Source organism: Arvicanthis niloticus, chromosome 4, assembly GCF_011762505.2.
Source record: "Arvicanthis niloticus isolate mArvNil1 chromosome 4, mArvNil1.pat.X, whole genome shotgun sequence".
Lineage (NCBI taxonomy): Eukaryota > Metazoa > Chordata > Mammalia > Rodentia > Muridae > Arvicanthis > Arvicanthis niloticus.
Genome location: NC_047661.1, coordinates 100,949,632 through 100,974,600, shown reverse-complemented (window position 1 = coordinate 100,974,600; position 24,969 = coordinate 100,949,632). Strand labels below are relative to the sequence as shown.

Here is a 24,969-nt window from a genome sequence, read left to right as displayed (position 1 = left end):
CAGAGTACATGAAGTAATTTATTGATATTGGTTAAGATCCATTATATACAGGTAGAAACCATCAAAATTGTACAAAGAACCATTAAGAATATAGATACCGTTTTTTTTATAGACAAAACAACTGGAAAATATTTTAAACAGACAATATATAATTATGAAAAAAGGAGAACACAAATTGTTCTACCAGACAGATTTCAGGCTTTTTAAAAGTCTGCTGTGCAGATCTTAAGTTGAAAAAAAAAATCTGTTTAATGTAGTCACGGGGTTTTAAAAACATTAGGTCTAAGATAAAAATGAAGTCTTTTTCTCTCACAGTAAAAGGGAGAGAAACCAAGATAATTTTACCATGAATCTATACAGTTTGAAAAATAATTTATATAGCAAGCACAAAGAAAATTGAGGCTGCAAATGGTTCTGTAAACTAGGTATTTATGAAATGCAAATTGTGTCAGCTTTAGAAATTAGAAGTTGGACAGCCAGTAATGGACTATTCCCTTTGCAGTACCACCACACCTCCACGAGCTTACCACCTGAGCACCAAAGCTGAAGGTCTGCGTGCTGTCCAGGCAAGCCATCCTGAAAGTAATCAAGAAATTAAAACTAGCCTACTATCATCAGAAATTTAGGCACCAAGTCGGAGACTGTCTCCTCAGGAATGCAACCTCAGTGGGAGAGCAGAGGACTCAGTTCAGCAGCTGACAGATCTCCTTGTGAACACAGCAGAGGAAATCCACATAAGATGATCCTCCATAGAGGCCTTTATCTTCCACCAGGAACTGTCGGAAAGCCATCTCCCGCTGCTCTCGCTGTTTCACTATGATGAGCTAGGAAACCCGATAACAGCAGGTTAGAAACAGATCGTGGAGAAGGTGCAGAAATCTCATTGTTTCAATCCCACCAAACGTGGAGAAGTGTGGGGCCTGGATGATGTGAGCATGCCTGTTTCTGTGGCTTTTTAAAAGGCACACACACCCATACCCACACCCACACCCACACCCACACCCACCCACCCACCCACACACACGGTTTACAGGCAGTTATAAGTCACCCAGTGTGGGTACTGGGAACAGAATTCAGTCTCCTGAAAGAGCAGTGTGTGTCATCTCTCCAGCTCCATGCCTGTTACTTGGGAGAGGAGAGAGACACTAACATTTAAACCCCAAAGACAATTTTAAGTGGCAAATTAACGTGAAAAATTGATCATAAGTAAATGCTATGGGAAAAAAGCTTCACACTAGCAATCACTATCACCTAAGTCTCAAAGGACAGGGTAGGTCAGAGAACATTCCAGACTGGTGCGTAGTGTGCTGTATAGCAAAGAGATAGAGACAGCCCTATTACAGACATTTAAAAGGGTGGCAAGGGATTAGAGACAATCACTATAATAATGAGTTTGGGCCCTTTGCAGGACAGGAGAGATGTGGGTACAGAGGAAGAAATGAGAGCCAACAAGTAGCAGGTACATTAGAAGAAGGTAAGGAGACGTGGAGTGGCCACAAGTCTAGGTGGGTGGTGGCCAGAATATGAATAAGGGATAGAGATGAAATGCAGCAAATATGAGAAAGAAACTAAACCCCTCACTAAACTCACTGCCCTTGGTGCAGCTACAGCTCAGTATACTGCTGGGCGCTTAAAGCTCTAATTGGCATGTGCTGTAAATGCAAGAAACAACAGATCTGCAAAATATAATATGAAAATGTAGAAACTCTCCTAGTTCATACTGAGTCCATGTGGAGATGCTAACATTGCTTCCTATGTAAGGAAGAGGAGCCAGGGCCCCTGCCACTTCCTTCACTGGTGAGACTATAAGGAGTGCCCCCACACAAGGCCTGCAGTTAGCACCTGCATCATCTGTATAGCATGTGTGGCATGGCCAGGAGGCCATGGGTCATAAAGAGAATGCCCATGCATCAAGGCTTCAAGTTCACATTGATTTCATATATATTTGTATGTATGTATATATATGTATGTATATGTATATATTATACACACACACATATATACACATATATATGTATATAATGTGTATATATATATGTATGTATATGTATATATTATACTCAAACACACACACACACACACATATACATATATATATATATATAAACATATATATATATATAAATTTAAAGTTTAATTTAAAAAGAGAGATTGAAAAATGACTAAGTCAAGAACTTGTGCAAAAGAATTTCCGGAGACTGGGGCTATATTTCAGGAATAACACTAGCATGTTTGAGATGCTAGATTCTGTCATCAGCCCTGGGGTTGGAAGATGTCTAAATTTGATGCACTTATGAAGCCTTGTGCTGTGAAATCTTGGGTTAATTACTTAACCTCTGCATGCCCAGAGTTCCTCACTCCGAAGAGAATGTGATTTATCTCCTAGCACTGTTGTAATGATTAAACGGATTAAACCATGTACAATACCTTAGGTGCCCGCCAAGCAATTCCTGTCACAGGTGTTAGCAATTATTTTCATTATTAGTATAATGCCAATACAAATCCCACATGTGCTAAACATGCATAGCCCAGAGAAATCTAATAAATATCTGTACATTTTGTAGATACTATGTAACGTTTCCCAGATGTTGTTCACATGGTCCACAGATAGCCTGCACTCTGTCCACCCAGACAGAGGAAAACTGTATAACCTGAAAAGCATTCTAGACCTGTGTCCAGTATGAGTCTTGTTTTCTGCAGTCTTGATGTGAGCCCCATGAACAGGGCCCCTGTTTCCTTGGAAATCCCGTGTTTACTCAGGATGTACTATGGTCAGAGCAGCCTTTCTTACATGACAAGTTGGAAATGCTCAGCTGAAAGAGAGCATCAGGTTGCGATCTTAAAGCACCTTTGGAGAGATTTCCTTTAAGGGATGTCCTCATTGGCTTCTCTGTTACTGTGATGAAATGCTGCCCGAGACCAGCATGGGGAGAAAGGGTTTATTTTAGTTGATAGGCTATAGTCCATATTGAAGGAAGCCATGGCAGGAACCTAGGAGCAGGAACTAAAGTAGAGGCCATGGGGAAAGCTGCTTCCTGCTCAGCTGCCTTTATTTTACAACTCAGGCCACCTGCCCAGCAATGGCTTTGCCCAACAGTGGGTTGGACCTCCTAAATCAATCAGCAGTCACGAGCATGCCCTATACACACACCCACAGGCCAGTCCAGCAGAGACAGTTCCTTAGGTGAGGTCTGCTCTTGCCGTATGTCTAAAGGCAACAAGTGACAATAACTATGCTGAGGGGTTGTTTTGTCTGTCTATATAGGAATAGAATGTGCCCATGCATGGCTTTGAGAAATGAAGTTCCTCTCTCACAGCCTACTATGGCTGCCACATTGCCTCTAGCAGTTTGATAGTCTCTATGGAAGTGGAGATGGGAGCCGAGGTGTTGAGGAAGTATCTCTTATATTCTAAGAGAACAGAACTTTTGCTGCACCTCCCAGACAGGCAGTGATACACCTTGAGATCACTTAAGACTGCTATCCTGGTGTGCAATCAACCTGTTGTTTAAATAGCCGTTAAGAGAACAGTGTAACAGCCAACTCTGCCTTGGGTTTCCCATGTACTACCTAGCTGTACTTTTCATGTCTCTCACTTATAATGCATGTGTGCTTCATGTTATAAAATAATTTGCTGAGACTTGCAAACAGGCTAAAAGCAGTCGTGAATGTTGACAGCAACATATGGATACTGCTTGACAAACAATGATGTTGGGGATGCTGTCATCATTGGGGTCAGTTGGAGTCAAGACTTAATCCCTTGTAAGACTCTATTGAAGATGCCCTCATTCCTTCCCCACATGACACTTTCTGTGCTGTCAATAAAGAGAGAGGAAAGGTCTTTATTAGACAGGTCCATACACAGAGCCAGGGACACACAGATTCACAAGATTGCCTTCGGGCAGGTTGAGTCAGACTCACACAGCAGACAGACAGGAGATGATGGAAGACTTAGAAAAAGAATTCAGGTCTGGGCTCATTAAGTGACACCAGGTGCTTTGTTAATTTTTTTTCCTTACTGCATTCCAACCAACCACATTTTGGTGTCCCAAGTGAAGAATGTCTACTAAGTGAAATCTACACAGCAAAAGAGAGTCAGCACAGACTTCTCTGGAAGCCTGGTAGATAAACTGATGCCTAGTGTGACCCAGTTGCTCCAGAATGGAAGAAAAGAAAGGGAAGGGAATCCCGGAGATGCAGCTGCTTTATGAAAGAAGAGTTACTGGTTGTGGTGAAGTGCAAGTGGGGAAGAGCTCAGAGCAGGAAAGAGGAAGGGACATAACTAAACACAGGGACAGACGCAGAGCTGGAGGGCGGGGACTAAAAGGGAAGCATTTTCTGGGAACACATTATGAGAGAAAGAGTGTCATGCAACTGTGACTATGGAACTGGAATTGCTGGGTCCCTGCTGTGGCCCTGGCCTTGTGTCTGTCCTGAGACAGCTGTGGGATGCTGACTAAATTAGCTGGCTCCTTCCAGTCTTTACAGTCTCCACCAGTCTGTAAAGTGGGGAGGGACATGGAAATGAAAGGATCAAGTGGAACAGTAGAGCATCGTTCCTTGTGGCTGTGACTTCTGTAGGTTTAATACGCTTCCGTCTGTTTATAGAGATAGCACCCTGGGAAAGTCAGAGCAATCTCAAAGTACCAGTAGATGCATTTCCACGTAATACATCTGATAACTACTCCAGCTGCTTCTGTTCTAGTCACACATCAGAATAAAGTTTACCCCTAGCTACATTTTTTTTTTTTTTTTTTTTTTTTTTTTTTTGGCTTTTTGAGACAGTGTTTCTCTATGTAGCCCTGGCTGTCCTGGAACTCACTCTGTAGACCAGGCTGGCCTCGAACTCAGAAATCCACCTGCCTCTGCCTCCCAAGTGCTGGGATTAAAGGCGTGCGCCACCACTGCCCGGCCTACTTATTTTATAACCAGTGTTGAAATGGCTTTAGCTCAAGGGTTATTAGAGTAAGGGAGGAAAATCAGAGGAGAGAAAAGCCTGGTTTTCCTTGGTAGGAGGGGCCATGAGGCACAGGATAACCTCCACGGCCCGACTCAGCTCTTCCTTGCCAATGGACATGTGTGGGGGGTACAGCCTCCACAGCTGCGATGAAGGTGGCCACCACCACATGATTAATCATAGGATATAACTATGAACATGCATTAAAAGGTTTCTGAAGAAATGCCACTTGAAGGAAGAGGGGAAATTTTCATTTTACCTTCATTGAGTACGGCTTCTTTTGCTGAATTTTATTCATTATCATTCTGAGTTGTTCAGAGTGTGGACTTCCCACCTCAGGCAGCGACGGCTAAATGTAAGAGCACCACAATTTCAGTACAACTTGAGACACTTAGAACAGAAGCAGCAATACAAGAGCACCAGAATGTCGGCGGCATCCCTCATGTGCCACGTGGACTACTTATTGGCTCAGTTCCTTGATCTGAAAACTGAAAACTCGGGAAGCTCAGCTACAAACCACTCATTTGTATCAGCACACAGTTCCACCCATGAACCAGGTATCTCTTTCAGAAACACAGGTCACGGCTGCAGTGTGTTTTAGGAAGAGGGTATCTTTAGACCTTCTCTCAGGAAGGTGATTAAGTGCTTTCAATGCCACATTGGGAGAGAAAAGAATGTCCCTTTCCCTTCTTTACCAAATTCTACAGTGTTCCAGCATCAAAGTAACCATGAGGGCTGATTCCTTGAGGAGACTCTGCCCGCTTTATTTCCACGACATCTGTTTAGCTTGTAAATCAGCACAGTTGCCTTTGGAGCTCTTTCAGGTAAGAGACAGGGTGCTGATGCTGCCAGCTTCTCAGTGAGAACATACCAAGATGCAGTCAACACTCTGCCTGTGAGTTAGCCACCAGGGAGGCGAGGAAGCGTTCTATACGGGAAAGCTTCAAGTCTTAGGGAAAAATCACAGCCAATGTATCTCATAGTTCTGAGAAGGCAGAATATTCATCACTAATGCTCACACTCCACCCCTTGTGATATTTTCTGGCGTCATGGTGAATCATTTTATTCAAGAAATAACATTAAGTATATAACACATATCCCAGAGTGCCAAGTGAGCCTAAAAGTAAAGTAACCCTATTTGGGTCTTAGTTTTGTTTCATTTTGAAAGCTAGTGAGGAGGTATGCTAACACAAGCCCAGGCCCAGGATTCTTGCCCTATGGCTGAGAGACCCATAATCTCGTGTGTACTGGGGGCTGACAAGGACGTCTGTGCCAATGTTAGCTCTGATGTTAGTGCTGAGTTTCCTAAGATATTTTGAAAATAGTTATGTGTATTCACTTCTTTATCAACACACGATTTCTTTTGTCATGACTAACAGAAGAGAAGAGTTTAGGGTAGGGTTGGGGACACAATCTGCTTTGTGTGGTTTTTATTTTGTGCCTCATTAATCTTATTATGTAGCAAAATACCTATGAGGGATTCTGAATGTTCTCCAGCGGGCAGTTCATCAGCGAGGATGAAGAAACGAGTTGAAAACTAAATGCAGGCTCTACCCCTGGCCTCACCTCCCACAAAAACCTGCCTCTGGCTTGACTAGTTCATCAGGAGCACAGTGCTGCAGCAGCCACCTCACCGATGTGTCAGGAGAATGAAGCAGAATGGTGGGCCTCTGCATACAGAGAACAGCCACTGGTGAACACCAGTGTGTGTGTGTGTGTGTGTGTGTGTGTGTGTTCATGTGTGGTATATGTGTGTGTTTGTGTGTGTGTGTTCATGAGTGTGAGTGTCTGTGTGTGTTCCTTTGTGTGTTCATGTGTATGTATCTGTGTGTTCATGTGTGTCTCTGTCTGTGTGTGTTCATGTGTGTACGTGTCTGTGTGTGTGTGTTCGTGTGTGTGTGTGTGTGTGTGTGTGTTGGGTCCTCTGCAAGGACAGCAAATATTCTAAGCTATCAAGCCATCTCTCCAAACCTCTGTATCACCAATTTCTAGTGAAGCCATGTTTAGGTTAACACTTCAGTAAATTATTTTACACTTTCTAATTTTTATTCCTCAAAATACAGTTCTCAACTGAGCTATACAGACACACACCGTTTTTCTTCTTTGTATCATAAAACTGCACATAAAATTTAAGAACTTGTATTTGTAGTTTATCACAAAACTGAAGAATACTTGCCATATCTGTGTTGATATGTGCAAACGACGGCACATTAAATATCCCCTGAATCAGCTCTGGTGGGCTGCCCACTCCAAACCATAAGAACATGTTCAGCCCATTAGCCAGCAGGAATATTCCTTCTTCGGAGAGCCGGGACTCGGAGCAGCGGACGGCCGGTGGCAGCGCTGCGCTCTTCACATCTAACGTGTGCTGTTTGGGCAAAGTCAAGAGACTAAGAACTGTGCCTCTGCTCCTCTCTCCTCTCATTTCCTTTTTCTTTCCCCCTTCCCCCTTTTAAGTACACAGTTAATTAAAACCTACAAGAATCTCTGCCTTGTGCAGCTAATGGTCTTTTTGAGGAAGAAAGACCTGTTCCATAAAATAAGACTTGCATACTCGTAGAGGCCGTTGAGAGCTGTGCAGAAAGCAGACGGTAACTAGGATATGTGTCAGTGTGGGGGCGGGGTGGGTGGGAAGGCTGCTGGCAAAGGTAATGTTGAGTAAAGCTACCTGAGGAGGTGAGATAAGGTGAGGAGCTGAGCCTGGGGAAAGAAAAAGAAGAACATTCCAGATACACAGAAACACGTATGCGCAGGTCCTGAAGTAAGAGCCTGACTAGGGTATTTGAGGATCATCAGAGACCTGTATGGCTGTCACGATAAAAAGGACAGAGCTCAGAAAGGGGTGGAGAAGGCTAACGCAGGGCCAGTGATGCTCTGAACTGGCCTGAGGAGAGCAGGGCCGGGCTGCCATTATCTATCCAAATGGGATCCCTCTGTCTGACCTCCGAGCTGCAAGCAGACTGGAGCAGAGAATGATGGGAAGAAGCAGAGTCACGAACGAGGCTGAGACTGCAGGAGCACAGTGACGGTTATGTCTGAGTCTGGGGGGCAACAAATGAGGGACAGATGTGGCTACCCATGCAGAGACAGGAATGTGCCATCAGTAAATGACATCTAAAACACAGAACACAAGGGCCACTAAGGGATGGAATGCAGGCAAGGAGACACTTCCCACAGGCTGGGCTCCGGTTTCTAACCCCTTGGCCCATCCACTGTTGACCATTCAATTTTTTTGTGGCAATCGATCATTTGAAATAATTTTTGTCATACCTTCACGTTCACCAAAGTAATCTCCCTTATTTCTAAGAGTTTATCACTGGCCACATCACTACTGAGTGCCTACTGTCTGTAACTACTACGATCAAGGAGGAATTGTATACAACACACTGGCGGCCTTCTGTATCTCAGGAAGAAAGAGTCCAGGCAGAAGGTAGGGCTTTCAAGATGTTAATAACACCTCGACAGAGAGGAATACATTGCCATGGGAGCCACTGATGACATAAGCAGCTGGGCTCTTGCATAGCACGGGTACCTTCATGTATATGTTCATCTGTAAGTCTTTGAATGCACACGGTAACTCTTAGACAGTCACACATTACAGAAGAACAGACCACTCATGCCCACGCAAGATTCCCCCAGCATAGGTACAGTGGTCTTCTAAGATATGGAATCCGATTGAAGTTTTCTGGCACCAACTTGTTTATAGACTTCTAAAGGGGCCTAGTTAATTGATTACTAAGAATAATAATCAACTTGAGAATAATGCAGAAAGGAAAGCAATCTGAACAAGTTAGTGAAACAGGACTCCTTACATCCTTCCCCAGGCACGCCGAGCATATAAACATTGAGAGCTTCTGCTACAGGCCCGGGCTGCACATTTCTGACTTTGAATTTCTTAGGAACAAGAGCCCAGCACAGGCTTCCCTCCCAAACATCTCCGGGGACCATGCTTACAATTGGCAGGAGCAGTGGGTAGAAGAAGAGCTGGGAGTCAGCCACGCCCATGGTCATGACCAGCTGCCGTTGGTACGCCCGCTCATCAGGGGAGATCTCTGGTCTGCTGAGCAGCACACAGTTTTTCAACAAACTATTTATGTACACAGGCAGCACTTTCATGGAGTCTGGCAGGATGAGCTGAAAGAGAAAACACTTGTTTCACGATCCTTTCCTACTTATAGCTTTCTCTTTGTATTCCTCTCTCTCTCTCTCTCTCTCTCTCTCTCTCTCTCTCTCTCTCTCTCTCTCTCTCTCTGTGTGTGTGTGTGTGTGTGTGTCTATTATCAGAATCCTCAATGACAAGAAAAGCTCCCTCAGGACTCTGACAGGATGTATTCCACATCTTACACCATACAGCTTCATATCAGAAGTCTCTTTCTTCTACTCGTCTGCTGAGTAAGGAGTAGAAAGGACAAACTGTTTAGCTGATTTAGGCAAGCACATTCCAGAATGTTTCACCTCAACATCTGATCTCGTTTCAAGGCACCAGAGTGAGTAAACAGAAGATGCAGGAACTGGAACATGGTCACGTTTCAGAGCCAGCAGCCCCAGTGCCATTGCTAAGCAATTTATAACATGGTATGAAGAATAAATACTCTTGGCTTCACAAACAGAAGTACATATATACCCTTTCAATATCTTGGAATTTTACTCACTGTCTCAAGTTAACCAGGAATATTCAGGTTGTTTATATATCCGCCATGTTAACTACCACAGCAGGGTGAGCTTGGCACTTATGAAGACAACCCTACAGAGGCTGACCAGAGGGGGCTGGGTTGTACGGAGCAGAGGAAAGGAAAGAAGAGAAACAGGAAAGAAAGCCAATGGAGGAAGCGTCATTAAAGACTGGAAGAAAGCAAGAAGAAAGTCTTACTAATATTTTTGAGGTTAGAAGGAAAAGGTGTCACAGATTATTACTGTAAAGTCTCTCCTGAGCTTCCCTCCTCCATAATAAAATTACCCTGGAGAGAAAATTACTGGTTAGGGGTGAGTCAAAACTCACGGAACCCTGTTTGACTGAGTTTGGAAAACATTTTGCATTTTCTAAGGATGAAGAAGTCACAAACAAAAAAAAAAATTGGCAATTTTGTAGTTAAAGTCTCTGTCTTATTTTTTTTAAAGAGGACTTCACTGGCATTTTAAATAAAAGATTTACTTCATTTCAGGTGTGCAAATGTTTTGCTCAAATGTATTCATAGTACATGAATACCTAGTGCTCTCAGAGGTCAGAAGAGGGCGCAGGATCCCCTGGAACTGGAGTCACAGACAGTTGTGAGCCACCATGTGGTTGTTGGAGATCAAACTCGGTCCTTACAAGAGTACCAAGTGTTCTTAACTGCTGAGCCATCTCTTCAGCCCCTGGTTTGCCTTTTGAGGAACATTTTACTCCCAAATAATACAAGTGGCTTATTAGCTTTCATAAAGGTAACTAACCCACTTATATAAACCAGAACATTTGCTGGAACATTCCTTCGATGCTTCTCATGGCTGAGCATCTGAGTCAAGAGTGGTGACTCCTTAAATTCTGAATCCAAGTGGCTTCACTTGCCTTTGGTAATTGAGTAAAAGTAGTCCACTCAGGTCTGTTACACAATCAAAGTATGTGTCTTGATGGTCTGGCTTGGTGTTGGGGTCTGGATATGGAAAGTGCTCTAAAGATGCAGTATTGAAGGCTTGGTCTTCAGTGTACAGTGGAGGTGGGTGTTGGAGGTGATCGGATCGTTAGTGCCATAACCTCGTTGGCTCGTTAGTCCCTGGCATCCTTGGATGTTAGTGCCCTAGATTTGTTGGTGCAATGAAAGGCTCAAATGGAAAAGGAAAAAATCTCATTTTCAAAGAGCAGGAATCATCTCCCACTGGCTCATCCTGAATACAACAAGTGTCACAATGGTTTGTTCTATGTTTAAGCCATAAAAACAGATGATCAGGTGTAGACACAAGTGTTCTAGCTTTTAAACCAGAACGAGATGGTAAGTTTTACTCTTCCCCTTAGATAAGTAAGACTGTTTTTTCAGTTAAGGTCTTTAAAGGTAAACCACTTTGATATTAGCATTTAAACTTCGAGGGAAGATACTAATTGTACCTGCTCTATGTCAACTGCTCCTGCTGGAAGGGGAGATACTCCAGAGGCAGAAGAGAATCTTCCAAAAATCCAGGACAAGAAGTAAGGATGTGTGCAAAGTGCTCATGACTAGACTCCATCCAAGATGGATTCTGTAAGCACCTGGCGGGATCACGTGACTCAAACAAGCACACTTCCAAATTCTGCCTGCCTGCCTGCCTTTCTTTTCTCTCCCCCTTCCTTTCCTTCCTCTTTTTTTTTTTTTTTTTTTTAAGACAGGGTCTCACAGAGCTGAGGTAGGCCTCAATAACCTGGAACCTTGATCCTGTTCCCTCCCCAGGTGTATGCCACCATGACTGACTTATGCAATAGTATTGAAACTTGAGTTTGCCAAAGTGCAAAGCTCTTGGATAATCAAGAGAACTGACCAGCCAGGCATAACTGTCAACACAGAAGTTAGAAGAAGGGATGAGTAGTCACTTCAGGTGGTTGGAAGGGGACTTCCCTATAAAGCACAGGCTAAGAAACGATTGCCTTGTTTGCCTTTTTCATTCAGCTGGAAAATTTAGATGCAGAATTTGTCTGTATTCTCTTTCTGCTAACAGCTTCCTCGAAGGTGGAGTAACTACTTTAACAAAGAATGAATTAGAAAACAATTTCTACTAGTTTCTCACAGAATTCTTTTTCAGTCAAAATTAGTTAGGTAGTCAGGATCCAGTCCTGAAAACCAGCATCTAACGTTACTGACACAGGGAAGCATGTGCTTAGAGGACATAAGCCAAGCAAGCGGCTCAAGGTTTACCTAATTGTTCAGATCACTTAGATAATGCCCAGAGACAGTTGTTTCAAAGTGATTCTATTAATAATGTTTAAGCAGGAGGATTGCTGCACATTCAAGGAGTGCCTGGTCTACACAGAGAGAGGCAGGGCAGCCAGGTCTATATATATATAACTTTTAAATGAAAATAATTCCATCATTTATGTAATAAATTATATTTACTTTTTAAAGAGCCACTGTTTCTACTGCCATCAGTTCATGGCAACCTTATTTATACACCTAAAATATATTTAAGCATGCACATTTCACAACAAAATACCTAGGTCTATAAACAGAAGAGAACCCTAGCATATTGTGACATTTCTCTGTTTATAAACAGTGTATTTGTGACTGTCACAGTTTTGGTTCAGACACTTTGTAGAACCCAAGTTTCTTCTTCTGATGTTGGCTACAAAGGCATGTAAGTCCATGGTCAACATCCCCCCACCCCGACCCCCACCCCCACCCCCACGCAGCTGCATCCTCAGTTTCCCTGACTGCATGATCTACTTGATTGCATCTCGGAGCAGCAGCTGCATGCCCTTGCTCTCTCTACACACGCTGGCTGCTTAGCACAGCGGGGACCTCACCTGGCTTGCTGCAGACGGACTGGCACAGTGCTTCCGGTAACATGCCAACATATGGGCAGTCTGATTAACTAAAATTTCCCGGATGGTCTTCAAAGGCTGGTTCAAAACTGCTTTAAAAGCTAGAAGCACAAAACCGCAAATAGAAAACACAGGAAAGCTTTAGAAACTGATCTCCTTGGATAATAACCAAGAACAAGCTGCTGTTATCTTCGGACTACCAAACAAGGATAGCGCTCTCCACCGCTCCTCTTTTGAGTAAACAGTATGATCTAATCGAAGAGGGACAATGGCCTAGCTATAGCAAAGGGTGACATCGCCCATATTTATCTTGAGACTACTAGAAATAGAATTCCGTACACAGAAAAGACAGGCCAGTTTGTTATCTCCCCAAGTCCTAACTTCTGCTGACTGGAATGCTCTCTTCCATACCTTAAGTACAAACTTTCAGAAGGGCAATGAAATTACCCATCCTGCATCTTAGTCATCAGGACCCAGACAATCAACACTGGTGTAAGTCAGCAGTGCTAGAGGGCACACTCACACACTTAAATTTCACCTCAGACTCCTCACTAGTAAGAAAACTTGGGCCAAATCTGTGTGGTCTGACCCTAGAGAGGCAGGTCTCCCTCATTACGGCTGGAGGAGCTGGCCATTCTCCAACCTTCGACTTCACTGGTTCTTGTGGTATTTTCTGGCTTCCGACTAATTACCCAATGAGTCTCAACTGAATCACCGATCTATGAGATTAACAAGATGTTACCTGACTTGGCAAAGAAGTTGATGAGGGCATCCGTTTCACAGTTCTTGTACAGATCCGCTAGCTGGGTGCTGCAGTTTAAGGCGAGATTGTGAATCCGGAGTCTTCGCTGACCACTGATGGTCGTGTAGAGCACAGCGCACTGCAGAAACAACATCGAGGCACGGGTATTACCGACCAGATCCAGCCTAGCTAACTTAATCCCGCTGGTATGTGTAGAATCATATGTACAGATGAATGATTTCTAAAAATTTCCAGTGCTTCTCCATTATTTTTAAAGATTGAGTAATACCCGGGGGAAGAACGATTCATTCACTCTAACATTTCAGTGGTTTATGCTTTTGAGCTAGTCACGTGTAAATACCTGTGCACATTTCACACAGACTTGCATTTCACAGATTTTACTACCAAGGATCTAGGTCCAGAAACAATGTTGGCATACATTCATTGCTCTGCCCACGCTCACTTCCCATGAAAAGGCATAGCTATTTTATGGTGCACTGAGGTCTGCCAGTGAATAGCCGCTACCCAGGCACCTGTGATTCAAAACCAACCATTAAAACCCTTCCTCATCCTGTGTCAATCTCTCTACCCTTTAAGTATAAAGCTGATGTTTGAAAACTATGATCTTTATATTTTTCTTACTTTATATCTTTAATTGATACTCACAGCCTGTCCTATTCCACTAGCTTATGATATAATGCTTAGATAATCCTAGAGGTTACACTGTGACCCCTATATGCTGAAGGTCTAACCCCCTAGCCCTGCACCTTAGAATACAACTTCACTGGGAGGTAAACCTTTCTCTTTCTCTCTCTTTTTTTTACTTTTAAAAAAGTAATTAATAAATATATTTATTATTATTATTATTATTATTATTATTATTTAATCTTTTTTCTTTTACAGTGCAGTTGTTATCCCCCTCCTGGTCTGCCCTCCCACCCACTCCTCATCCCATTCCTTCTCTTTTTTGAGATTAATATAATCCCAACATTTCTCCCTTCCCTCTCCTCTCTTCAAATCCTCCCATTCACCCTCCACTTTTTCCTTAAAACCCATGGCCTCTTATCTCACTAGTTGTTATTGCATGTATATATGTATATATGTATTTATTCCTCACTAAAACACTATAACATGTAATGTCACTTGTGTGCATGTTTTCTGGGCTGGCCATCTGGCACTGGACAATCAGTTGGTGTGCTCTTCTGTAGGGAAGAGTGTGGAGGTAGCACCTTTAAAAGGGAAAATTAACTAAAATGAACTAACTAGGGGAGGGTCACATGACTGCAAGAACCTTGGACAAAAACACTTCACAGAAACCAGTTTGTTGATGCCTGACCCTTTGCAGCAGATGGCCAGGCCAAGGACCCCTATGCCACATAAGTAGCATATATGTGTTGACCTGTGGGGAAGCCACTTAAGAGTGCTCTAAGGACTCGTGCTTTGGAGAAAGAGTCGAGTTTTGTTATGAAGAGAGGAGCACATCTGGCGGCTTAGTCACCTGGATCAGGGCCCCGACATCTTCACTGAGCTTGTCATCATGCTTGAACTCTACCGTCACGGCCTTATCACAGTCGATGGCCGCCATTTCCACATCCGTGGTGTTGTTCATGAATATTCCACCAAAGAAATCAGTGGCCCTGAAACCTAAAGCACAGGGGGAAAGGGAAATTTGGGTCTCGAAATTTCGATATTATTCTAAGAGACAATAATTTTGCATAAGAGACATGAAACGGTGTGTGTGAGATTACCTGTGCTGGTTCGAACCCTCATAATGGCATCAAAGCCTATTTTCTTCTCAATATCATTCCGGAGGTCATTCAAAAACCTTTGGCTATCCAACTGTATCTACAAGATAAAGTGTGATCAGTGGCCACCAGGTGGCAGTAAAAGACTTCAAATAATGTTATTTTTAACTCATTTTCTACCACTTTTTATATTTTGACTTAGCACACTTACATGGATATCTTATGTACATATATGATCTTATGAAAGTACACAATCTTTGGCAGTGACTCTTAAGTTTTAATAAATAAAACCTTTACCTACTTTTCACCTTCATAACATTTAGATGGGAATATTCATTTATTTTACAAATGAAGCAATAGCATAAGCGAGTCACTGAAGGGTCTAGTGTTAGACACACGAACAATGAATGGTTTAATATATTCAGTGAAGCTGGAGACAGACACCGGGAGGGTGGTGTGGGTGGGGGAGGTTGTTAGTGGGTGTCTTATTTGGAAGCGCTGCACCATGTGCGGCTGAGCTGAGATTTACCTAGAACACGACTTCGCTGACCGGCAGCAGCCAATGCTATATCTCTGACCTGGTCAGGTAGACCTTTATACAATTCTCACCATTTCTGTTTGACAGGCACAGAGAGGCACAGAGAGGATCAGAGAGGTACACAGACACACACACACACACACACACACACGCACACACAGGCACACACAGACTCTCATTCCCAATCCCCCAAACAAAGAGAAGATGAAAGGAAACAGAGACATCACAGACAGTACTCATAAAAGATACTTCAGGTACACACCAGATGCCCGACTGTGTTCTTGACCGTCATTTACACCCGGCAATATTATTTAATGGAAGATGCTATTAAAATTTTTACTTTAAAAATTTTTTTTTACTTTAAAAGCTAAGAAGTAAATGGTAAGATATGATTCAGTCTACAACAATGCACATAAAGGCTGAGAGGACTCATAGCCAAAATAACACTAACACTGATTATAAAATACTCTAGTCCTTATTGCAAGGGTTTTCTCTCGCTGGATTATGACAGCACTTCTTTTTTAATAACATGATGAAATCAATAATAAGCTTCGGTATATTGACAAGCAAGTAAAGGGCTTGTATCAAAAATTATACAGAACTAGCACACTACTGAAACACATAAGGGGATGAAATCAAGAGTGGTGACATCCAGTGCCTCTTGCCAACACCACCCTGGATCGCTGTGTAGCTAACTCACTTCAATGACAATAGCTTCACCCATCTGGGACCCCAGTGCTACCCTAGCCAGGACTTTATTAAGAAGATGGAGGTTTCTGATCAAGTGTACGTTCCTCACTGGAGAATGAGCTGAGGCTCTTGCACGGTGCCTCAGATACCCAGAATTCTGACCCGATGAGTGTCTGATTGTTACCATTATTAAGACCCCATATGTAAGTGTATCTCCAGACATACATTTATCCAGAAGCCTTCAAAGGGTTCTTAAAGCTTTTTTTTTAAAAATGTATTTCATTCTCAATCTTTACTTCAGTCTTAGTTAACTTCTGGTGCAAATATATAACTGGATGCTTTATCACTCATAAACAAAAACAGGACGAGCATTTGTCATCTGTTAGGAAAACACCCCTCTATGATCAGTTGCCCTGTGGAGCAGAGATATCAGTGACCTGGACGGGCCCCTCATCAGGAGGAGGCAATGTCCATTCTCTGTGTCTAAATACAGTAAGCCTTCAAGGCACAAGCATCCACAGGAGAAGCTTGTGACTGCCTATCCTAAACTGGCATGTATGCCTTTGCCAAATACAGGGGAGGCATGTTAGTCCAATGTGGAAGAGTAGGGGGCTTAATGAGCTGAACCTGCCTCAGATTTCATCAAATTTAAACAAACGTTTTCAAATATTATCTTAGGTATATCTAACTTCCCTATACTTTGTATGCAGGGAAGTATACTTTCCCCTACAGCAAAGTGCATGACTCGGGTAGTATGAGCTCAATGTGTGGCTAACGTCAGTGGGAAGCCAATCAAACCCCAACGTGGTTTTCATTGCTTGCATTTACTTTTGCTAGATGCAGGAGAGAACTGACTCCTGAAAGTCCTGCCCTGCCCACCAGAAGCAGCACATGCATATCTACATACACTCAAGTCCCCCACCACATATACAAACACATGGGGACGGGTGAGAGACAGCACCAGAGAAAGAGAGGGAGAAAGACAGAGACAGACTCAAAAGTCAAACAGGAAGGAACTGAAGAACAGGCAGCTTGCCGCTTACCTGAAAAACGTTGTATTTGTAAAGCGTTCCTCCCGTGAGCAGGGGAACCAGACCCAAGGAAGCCACATCCACAAACTGACTGGGAAAGAGGAACAGAGTCACCGAGCAGCTGTTGGCCACACAGTCCTTGGCCAGAGATTCGTAGACAGCTGTTTGGGGCTGGAAAAGTATCTTTAAAAAAAAAAAAAAAAATGAAAGAAAATAAAAAGAAAAGCCATGCAATATTTTTTATTAAAATTTAAGTTTCTATTAAATTTATTTTTTTAATTAGAAATTTTAAATGAAGAAAAATATGGGATTTTTACCTCCTCCAGGTAGGTAGACTGAGCTAATGAAATAAAACAGTTGGTTGCCTTCAGGTTATTTGATACTCCAATACCTTTACTGGAGCTGTCCCTACCCCACTTTCAATCTACCGTCCTGGAAGCAGCTCTGTGGATTGGATGGTGCTGTGTGACTGACATGTGTGTGCATTCAGCCAGAAGCATCTTCCATCAGAGACTGCTCATGGCTGCTGCACTGTCTCAGGTTTGAGCAAAGGCTTCTTTTCAGCATTGGATGCCTTTGCTTCATGGCTAGTTTCGCATCCTCTGGTGAGTAAGGTCACGGGGCATCTGTGTTCCCTCTCCACTTTTCTCCTCTTCACGCAATCCCCACCTCCATGTCTGTAACAGTCTCCCAGATCACACATGGACGACGTGTGATCATATATAGACACGTCAGACATCAGCATCTTTAGTGACATGTAATCCTGTACAGCTGAAAAGACTCCTCAAGAGGGGGACCCCTTCTAACATTGCTTCAGTGACACCTCAAAGACTAACTGTTCCCAAGTACCTTCTCTTTGTCCGTGTTAACCAGCTTTTTGTCGTCTCTGTTCTTGAGCTTCCCCGGTGCTTCGGCAGTAGGCAAGGAGGAATGGAAGATGAACAGCTTCCCAGGGCACTCTGCTGCCTACAAAATCACACGAAATGCTTGTGGATTAAGATTTTGTTTTAAGCGAGTCATAAATATATGAAAAATCGCACCCTGCTCCAGTCAGAAAGAAAGAAAATACTGTTGGGGAAGAGGACAAAAGGGACCTCTTGAATGTTGTCAGAAGAAAAATGCACGTCAGCCCAGTCAGTGTGGAGAAGAGCGTGGAGCCTCCTCCAGGAACTGAAGAACAACCACCGTGCACGAATGAGTCTTCCAGGAAACAGTGCTCATAGACTGCCTTTACCAACCAGACTTTCACCCAACCTGTAACCAAGTCAATAATGTGCTTGGAGGTCACTTATCACCGTTTGGTCAACCTGCATCCATACTGTGTACTCAGCCTGTTCAGAATTAAGTCACCTTTGATGAAAACAGTGTAACCAGTCTGAGGATGGACTCCCTGACATAACGGGCTCGATTTCTCCTTGGTGACCCACACATGCCACTGACTTGGGCAATATATGTGTGGGTAAGATATGGTGGCCTCACCTACGGCCATTCACTGGAAGCAGAGAGGCACTGAAATCAACAAAAGGAGTTAAAGACAACAACAACACATGAACGTAGACCAATAACATAGGACTGTGGCTTTGTGTGCTGTTCTGGGTCAGTTCCTCTCTTGTGAGACTCCTATAGAAGACCAGTTAAGACCTAAGCTCCTCCATCCCTTTTGCTTCCATATTGGCTGTGCTGTTCAGCACATAGAGTATGGCCTTTGTTCAAAGAGACCTGATGAGGCCAGGATTCTTCAAATCCGATCAAGCTCACTCTTGGGTAAAGAATGCCAACGGTTAGTTTCTTTTCTTAAATGTGACACTGTCTTGCCTGATAACAAAGACTGATAACAAAGACATCGTACTTCTGGATACATAGACAACGTCCCCTAAGGCCACACACCACAGGGATACCTGAAAATAATCCATGCTTACTATAGCCCTAGTCACAGGAGTCAAGTAATGGCATTGGTCTAGATGTTCATCAATAGGTGACAAAGGACACAGAGGACATATACACAATGGGATTTTACTCTGCCACAAAGCAGAATGGAATAATTTGCTGGGCAACGGACACAAATGGAGATGGGTTCTCATACTGAGTTAAATATGGCAGACTCGGAAAGACAACACGTCCTATCTCACTTTTGCCTCCTGTGTTTTACACACACGTGCATATGACACGCTAGCAGAACAGACACCGGAGAAGGGAAAGAAACTACAGAGGGAGAGGAAGGAGGGGATGCTGGGGAAATCTAACAATCGAGGACTGTCTGCAGTGAGTATACATCAGTAAAGCATTTGCAAACTGCCTACTACTTTTTAATAGGTTTAAAATCTTCCTCAGCACTGAAACCACCACAAAAGCAACAGCCGGTATTTGTATCTGAACTGTCACCACCATCTTTCTCCTCAAATGTAAATGACCCTCCCCTTCTGTTTCTGCTTTCAAGACAGTATCTAGTCTTTTACTGTAAAAAAGAAAGAGAAAATTTCCTTAGATGGAGACTTCCTGTGTTAATTGGATCAAACTAAAAATATTTCTTACAGTCACACACAGCTCTCAAAAATATAAAGTAAAATATTTCTTGTCTGAGCCACCCAATTCTCCTAAAGAATTCACTAAGTTCCTTATACCTATGTAGATGGTGTCTGATCACAGAAGTCCTAACATTTGTAGTGTAGGTGTTAAGATCACATGTCCTAGTTTCTACAGGCTAGGGTTAGAATCTTAGCCACTGTGTTAGCTTAATGGCTTTAGGAAAACCACTTGGCTTCTCTATGCTGCATTCATATCATACATAATGTAGTAGACATAGTAACAGAAGACAAGAGATGGAAGACTTCAGTTAATCATAATAAACATAATTGATTGTTCTACTTAGGGCCCATTAAAAAAATTCAGTGCTGTAAAAATATAAAGTGCCTGGGCCTATGGAGATGGCTCAAAAGATAAAGTACCTACCATTTAAATGTAAGGACCTGAGCCCAGATCCCCAACCCAGACATAAAAAATAGGACTGGTAGGAACAGTGGATGCCTATAATCCCAGTACTCAACTGGGAGAAACAGAAAAATAGGCAGAATTGGCAAAGTTCCAGTTCAAGACAGACCCTACCTCAAGGAGAAAAAAAAAGAACAATCTGGGAGGATACCTGAGATCAACTTCAGGCCTACAAACACACACACACAAACACACACATACACACCTACCACACACACACTCACCACATACACCATACACACATAGTCACAAACTCAAACACATCACACATATACTCACCCACTCACACACACCACATATACACACATACCACACAGTCACACACACACCACACACATACACACACACTCACACACACATACACACACACCTACCACACACACACCACATACACACCACATACACACATAGTCACAAACTCAAACATATCACACATATACTCACCCACTCACACACACCACACACATACTCACACATATGAACACACATGAATGCACACCTGCACACATTTGTCTGTACACACACTCACATTTGTATATATACACAATACATACATAGGTAGAAAAACTTACAAGAACATAACACACACATATGTAAAGGCAGATACCATAGCTGTATTTATTTGTTCTTATTTAGTTGTTTCATTTTGAAGCTATACTTTGGCTAACTACAGACTTATAAAGCATTTTATATCTGGCGAATGGTTTTACACCCCGACAAAATTTGATGTCTTTGCCAAAATTTGATTGTGCTCACAAGAGGGACTCATTCAAAATGAGATGAATGGCACGAATCCTTCTGATTTCAGTAGAAATCGCTTACAAAGGGCAGGCCTCAAGAACTCTGTGCAAAATTCACCTTCAATGTAATAAATACTCTTCCTTCTGAGAGACCAACATTACTATTATTAACCAACCATCTGTCTCCTTCTCTGTCTCCCCACTCTAGAGGAAGGACCTTCTAGGATTCATGACACTATCTCTTGCAAGCTGCAAGCTTCTGTAAATAAAAGACTTCCTGAAGACAAGATAGCTTCATATCCCCACATTGGGCCTCTGTCTTTCCCTCATTACGTATTTCATATTGACTGTGAATGGAGTGTTGTGATGGTTCTTAAAATTGAATTTTGGTACTAGTTATGAATTATCTAAAGGTAGATTTAACACCTTCACTCAGGTCGTGATGGATTGCAGAAATAACCATTGACAACTATGCTTCTACAACTTTTTGCCCAACTTGTTTTTAAAGATTTACTTATTTTTATTTTATGTGTTTGAGTGTCTTGCTTACATGTATGCAGTATATCATGTACATGCAGTATGCATGGAAGCCAGAAGAGGGCATAGGATTCCCTGGAGTTGCAGGCGGTTGTGACCCACCATGGAGGTGCTGGAAACTGAACCTGGGTCCTCTGCAAGAGTAGCAAGTGTTCTTAACCACTAAAGTATCTCTCCAGCACACCTTCGTTCAGCTCAACTGACATCAAAGGAGGCAGCTGGTTCATTAATACTACCAATGTTGGTCTCTCAGGTAATTGATTTATGCATGTGTCAGAGTCTGAAGGAAATATAGGTTTTACCTCATGGGAAGGGGAAAGGCTGGGCTTAGAAAATGCTATGGACATAGTACAGCAGAAAAGCATAAAGCCCTTAGTTGGGTATTTCTAGGACATTTGAGAATGTGCACAAAACTTTCCAATCAGTCACTGTTTATCTTTCTGACAAATTTACCTGTAGGGTTTTTTTTCTGCTAATTTTTATCTGCTCTATTTGATTTAAGAAGTTTATTATATTCATATATATTCTATATATATGTGTGTGTAATATATATATACATATATATATATCCCATACATAGAATAGGTATATAATATATATTTGTGGTATATAATAAGTTAATTAGTAGCATATATAATTGTATATGTATATATACATATAAAATGTTTACTTGGTATCTATCTGATTGAAAGAAAAGTTGTAAATCAAATGGGGAGCCCAGTTCTGAAATGTCTTCACTTAGATGCAATAAAGCAGGTTTCCATTTTGATGTTTCTTCAGTTTCTACACCCCACCCATTGTGGATGGGATCTCGTCTCTGTCCTCTGTATGGGATATCCTGATCTGTTGACCAAACCACAGTCCTGGACTTTCCCAAGTTACCCTTGGCCTCCCCACTCCCTGTTTTTACTACCAGAAGAATTGTGTCTTGTATTGTAGAATTAAATCTCCCTGGCCACGCTTCAGGAAACTTAGGAGCAGGACAAGAGTCTAGACTGGCTTGAAAACACAAGCACTTAATGATTTATTTTATTGGTTGAAAAGAATGATGAGTGAATGAAAGGCCTCCTCAACACTGGTTTCTTCTTTGCACATCCTCAAACGTGTTAGGTTTTGTCCCAGGAGTAACGGCTACAGGTGAGAATTTTAGACGCTTCTTATGTAAACTATACTAATTTAAGTCTGATTTTCGGCTATTTAAGACCTGACTGTATTCATGAAGTCAGGTGAACTGCTATGTTTGGATATTTTTTTTTCTCATTTTTAAAACATCAACATTTTTATATTGGCTAGTTTTATGACAACTTGATCCAAGCTAGAATTATCCAAAAGGAGGGAACTTTAAGAAAATGGTTCCACAAGACCCAGCTGTAGGACATTTTCTTAATAAGTGACTGATGGAAGAGGGTCCAGGCCACCCCAAGGCTGGTGGTCCTAGGTTTTATGAGAAATCAGACTGAGCAAGCCATGATGACCAAGCCAGTAAGCAGCACCCTCCATGGCCTCTGCATCAGCACCTGCCTCCAGATTCCTGTCCTGTTTGAGTTCTTGTCCTGACTTCCTTTGCTGATGAACAGTGATAATGGAAGTGTAAGCCAAATAAACCCTTTGCTTTGGTCATGGTCCAATGATAACACTACGGCAGTTTTCATACACTTCAGTATTAATATAATATTAATATGCATTAATATAACAATAAACATGAATAAAACAAAAATAATGTACATGATATAAAGACACGTGAACTCCAGTGAACCAGACTCATGAATGGACAGCAGCGAATGCTTTATGTTACAGTAAGCAACACACAAGCAACTTCAGAGTATATTACTATCATAGTTATGGACAATGACTTATCAAAGTTGATATTAAGTTTTAGGCAAATGTCAGCTTGTCATCCTTCACCTCAGACATGAAATGTCGCTTTCAGTCTTAAAGTAGTAGAATGATGTTCAGAATCCTTTATGAATTATGATGTGTGGAGAGATTTACTTCTGAACTTCTCCTCACTGGAGGAGAGAACATCACTGACAACAAAACAGACATCTTCAAAGTAAAAAAAAAAAAATCCAGATAGGCTTACATGTATGTGTGATGTGTAATGTCACCATTCCCAGAGCTTTCAGTGGGGTAGTATCTAATACCTCAAAGTCACGTGTGATGTGGAACATACTGTTAGTTTTACATTAAATTGCCAACTAGTCTGACAGTTGAAGAACATCTACAACACCATGAGCAAGTGCTCCCGGTGTCATACCTGAACACTCAGGAATCAGAAAACCTAGACAAGAATCAGGTACTAGGGTCAGACTATAGAACTAGATACAACATTCTCGTGAGATCTGTTTAGGAGACTAGACCACCACTCTCCCTGTTTGCTTGTATTGTTCCTGTCACTCATTCTATTTTAAAAGTTGGTGTGGACTTAATTTTAACAATACAGTTTTAAGACTGACTTCGGGCACAAGCTGTCAAGGCCAATACTGCCATCTTCAGGCCTATGAAGACAAAATGTTGTTTGAGAGCTCAGCCTTCCCAGTGGGCACAAGGACAACCTCTACTTCGCCAGTCAATGAGACCAGGCCCATCAGTCACTCCCCTGACACAAACTGTACCCAGGCCTTGTCCTTGTGTGTTTGAAAACCCAAAGGAGAGGACACTATGGGACACTACATCACGTCCTACAGTTCCAATTCGACTGAACCAACTTTAAAAACAGACCATAAACAGTTCATCTAAAAGCCAAAGGGAGGGGCTGAGCTGAAATCCAGACAACCTCGGCTGTTCTGATGCTGACAGTGCCAGGGTGTGAACACTGAGAGGGGTTGTCCCTTGGGTTACTTCCTCCTGAAAACTGGAAAAGTTTAGACACCCTAATAACATAGGGCTTTGGTGAAAGTCGTATTGCACAGACAAAACCTCTTTTTTAAGTCTCTCTGTCACCAACTTTATCAAGTCGAGGTGGTCATTCCTCACCTTCAGGGCCTCCATACCGGCCTGGATGACAGGTGCAAAGACTGTCTCGTTTTCATTAGAGTCAGCAAACATCTCAGGAATCTGGTCCAATAAACTGAGGAAAACATGGGGAAAGGGTTTTAATGCTCAGCAAGTCTGTCATAAACTTCAGAAAATAAATCACTGATGTTTCAAGCCTCAACACATACAGGATTTACTTGATGAACAGCATGTGTGAGTCACAGGGAATGGGCAATTTGATAAAGACACCCCTAAGGGAAGAATATTTTAGCATGGTCTGCCACCCAAATCTACTCTTTGAATAGACTTACCTTCTTTGTAGACACTTTTTGATTCATGATATTACCTATTTATAATACCCAGAACTCTTTAAAGAATACTCTCTCATAATATGAGTGTGCACATGCAAGAAATACCCCCATCTCCTTCCCTTTCCAACAAGGAGAAAGAATTTAAAGGCTTGAGAGTGAATATTTTTAAAATGGTCTGTACACTAGGAAGAGGTAAATCTACCAGAAATGACAAGAGTTGCATAATCTATGT

General features: G+C 42.3%; 1 protein-coding gene across 1 annotated transcript in view; it reads right to left on the bottom strand.

The window, feature by feature from the left end:
- The window catches only part of Sec24d (SEC24 homolog D, COPII component), a 97,235-nt gene continuing 72,266 nt past the window's right edge, over positions 1 to 24,969 (bottom strand). Inside the window, exons 13-23 of the mRNA XM_034499565.2 lie at positions 24,427 to 24,520; positions 18,035 to 18,151; positions 17,198 to 17,368; positions 14,930 to 15,026; positions 14,680 to 14,825; positions 13,182 to 13,320; positions 12,422 to 12,540; positions 8,911 to 9,090; positions 7,133 to 7,324; positions 5,216 to 5,305; positions 1 to 824 (exon numbers count right to left, since the gene is read on the bottom strand). Of these exons, the coding sequence (XP_034355456.1) occupies positions 684 to 824; positions 5,216 to 5,305; positions 7,133 to 7,324; positions 8,911 to 9,090; positions 12,422 to 12,540; positions 13,182 to 13,320; positions 14,680 to 14,825; positions 14,930 to 15,026; positions 17,198 to 17,368; positions 18,035 to 18,151; positions 24,427 to 24,520 (1,486 nt within the window). The 3' untranslated portion in view covers positions 1 to 683. The remainder of the gene's footprint in view (positions 825 to 5,215; positions 5,306 to 7,132; positions 7,325 to 8,910; positions 9,091 to 12,421; positions 12,541 to 13,181; positions 13,321 to 14,679; positions 14,826 to 14,929; positions 15,027 to 17,197; positions 17,369 to 18,034; positions 18,152 to 24,426; positions 24,521 to 24,969) is intronic.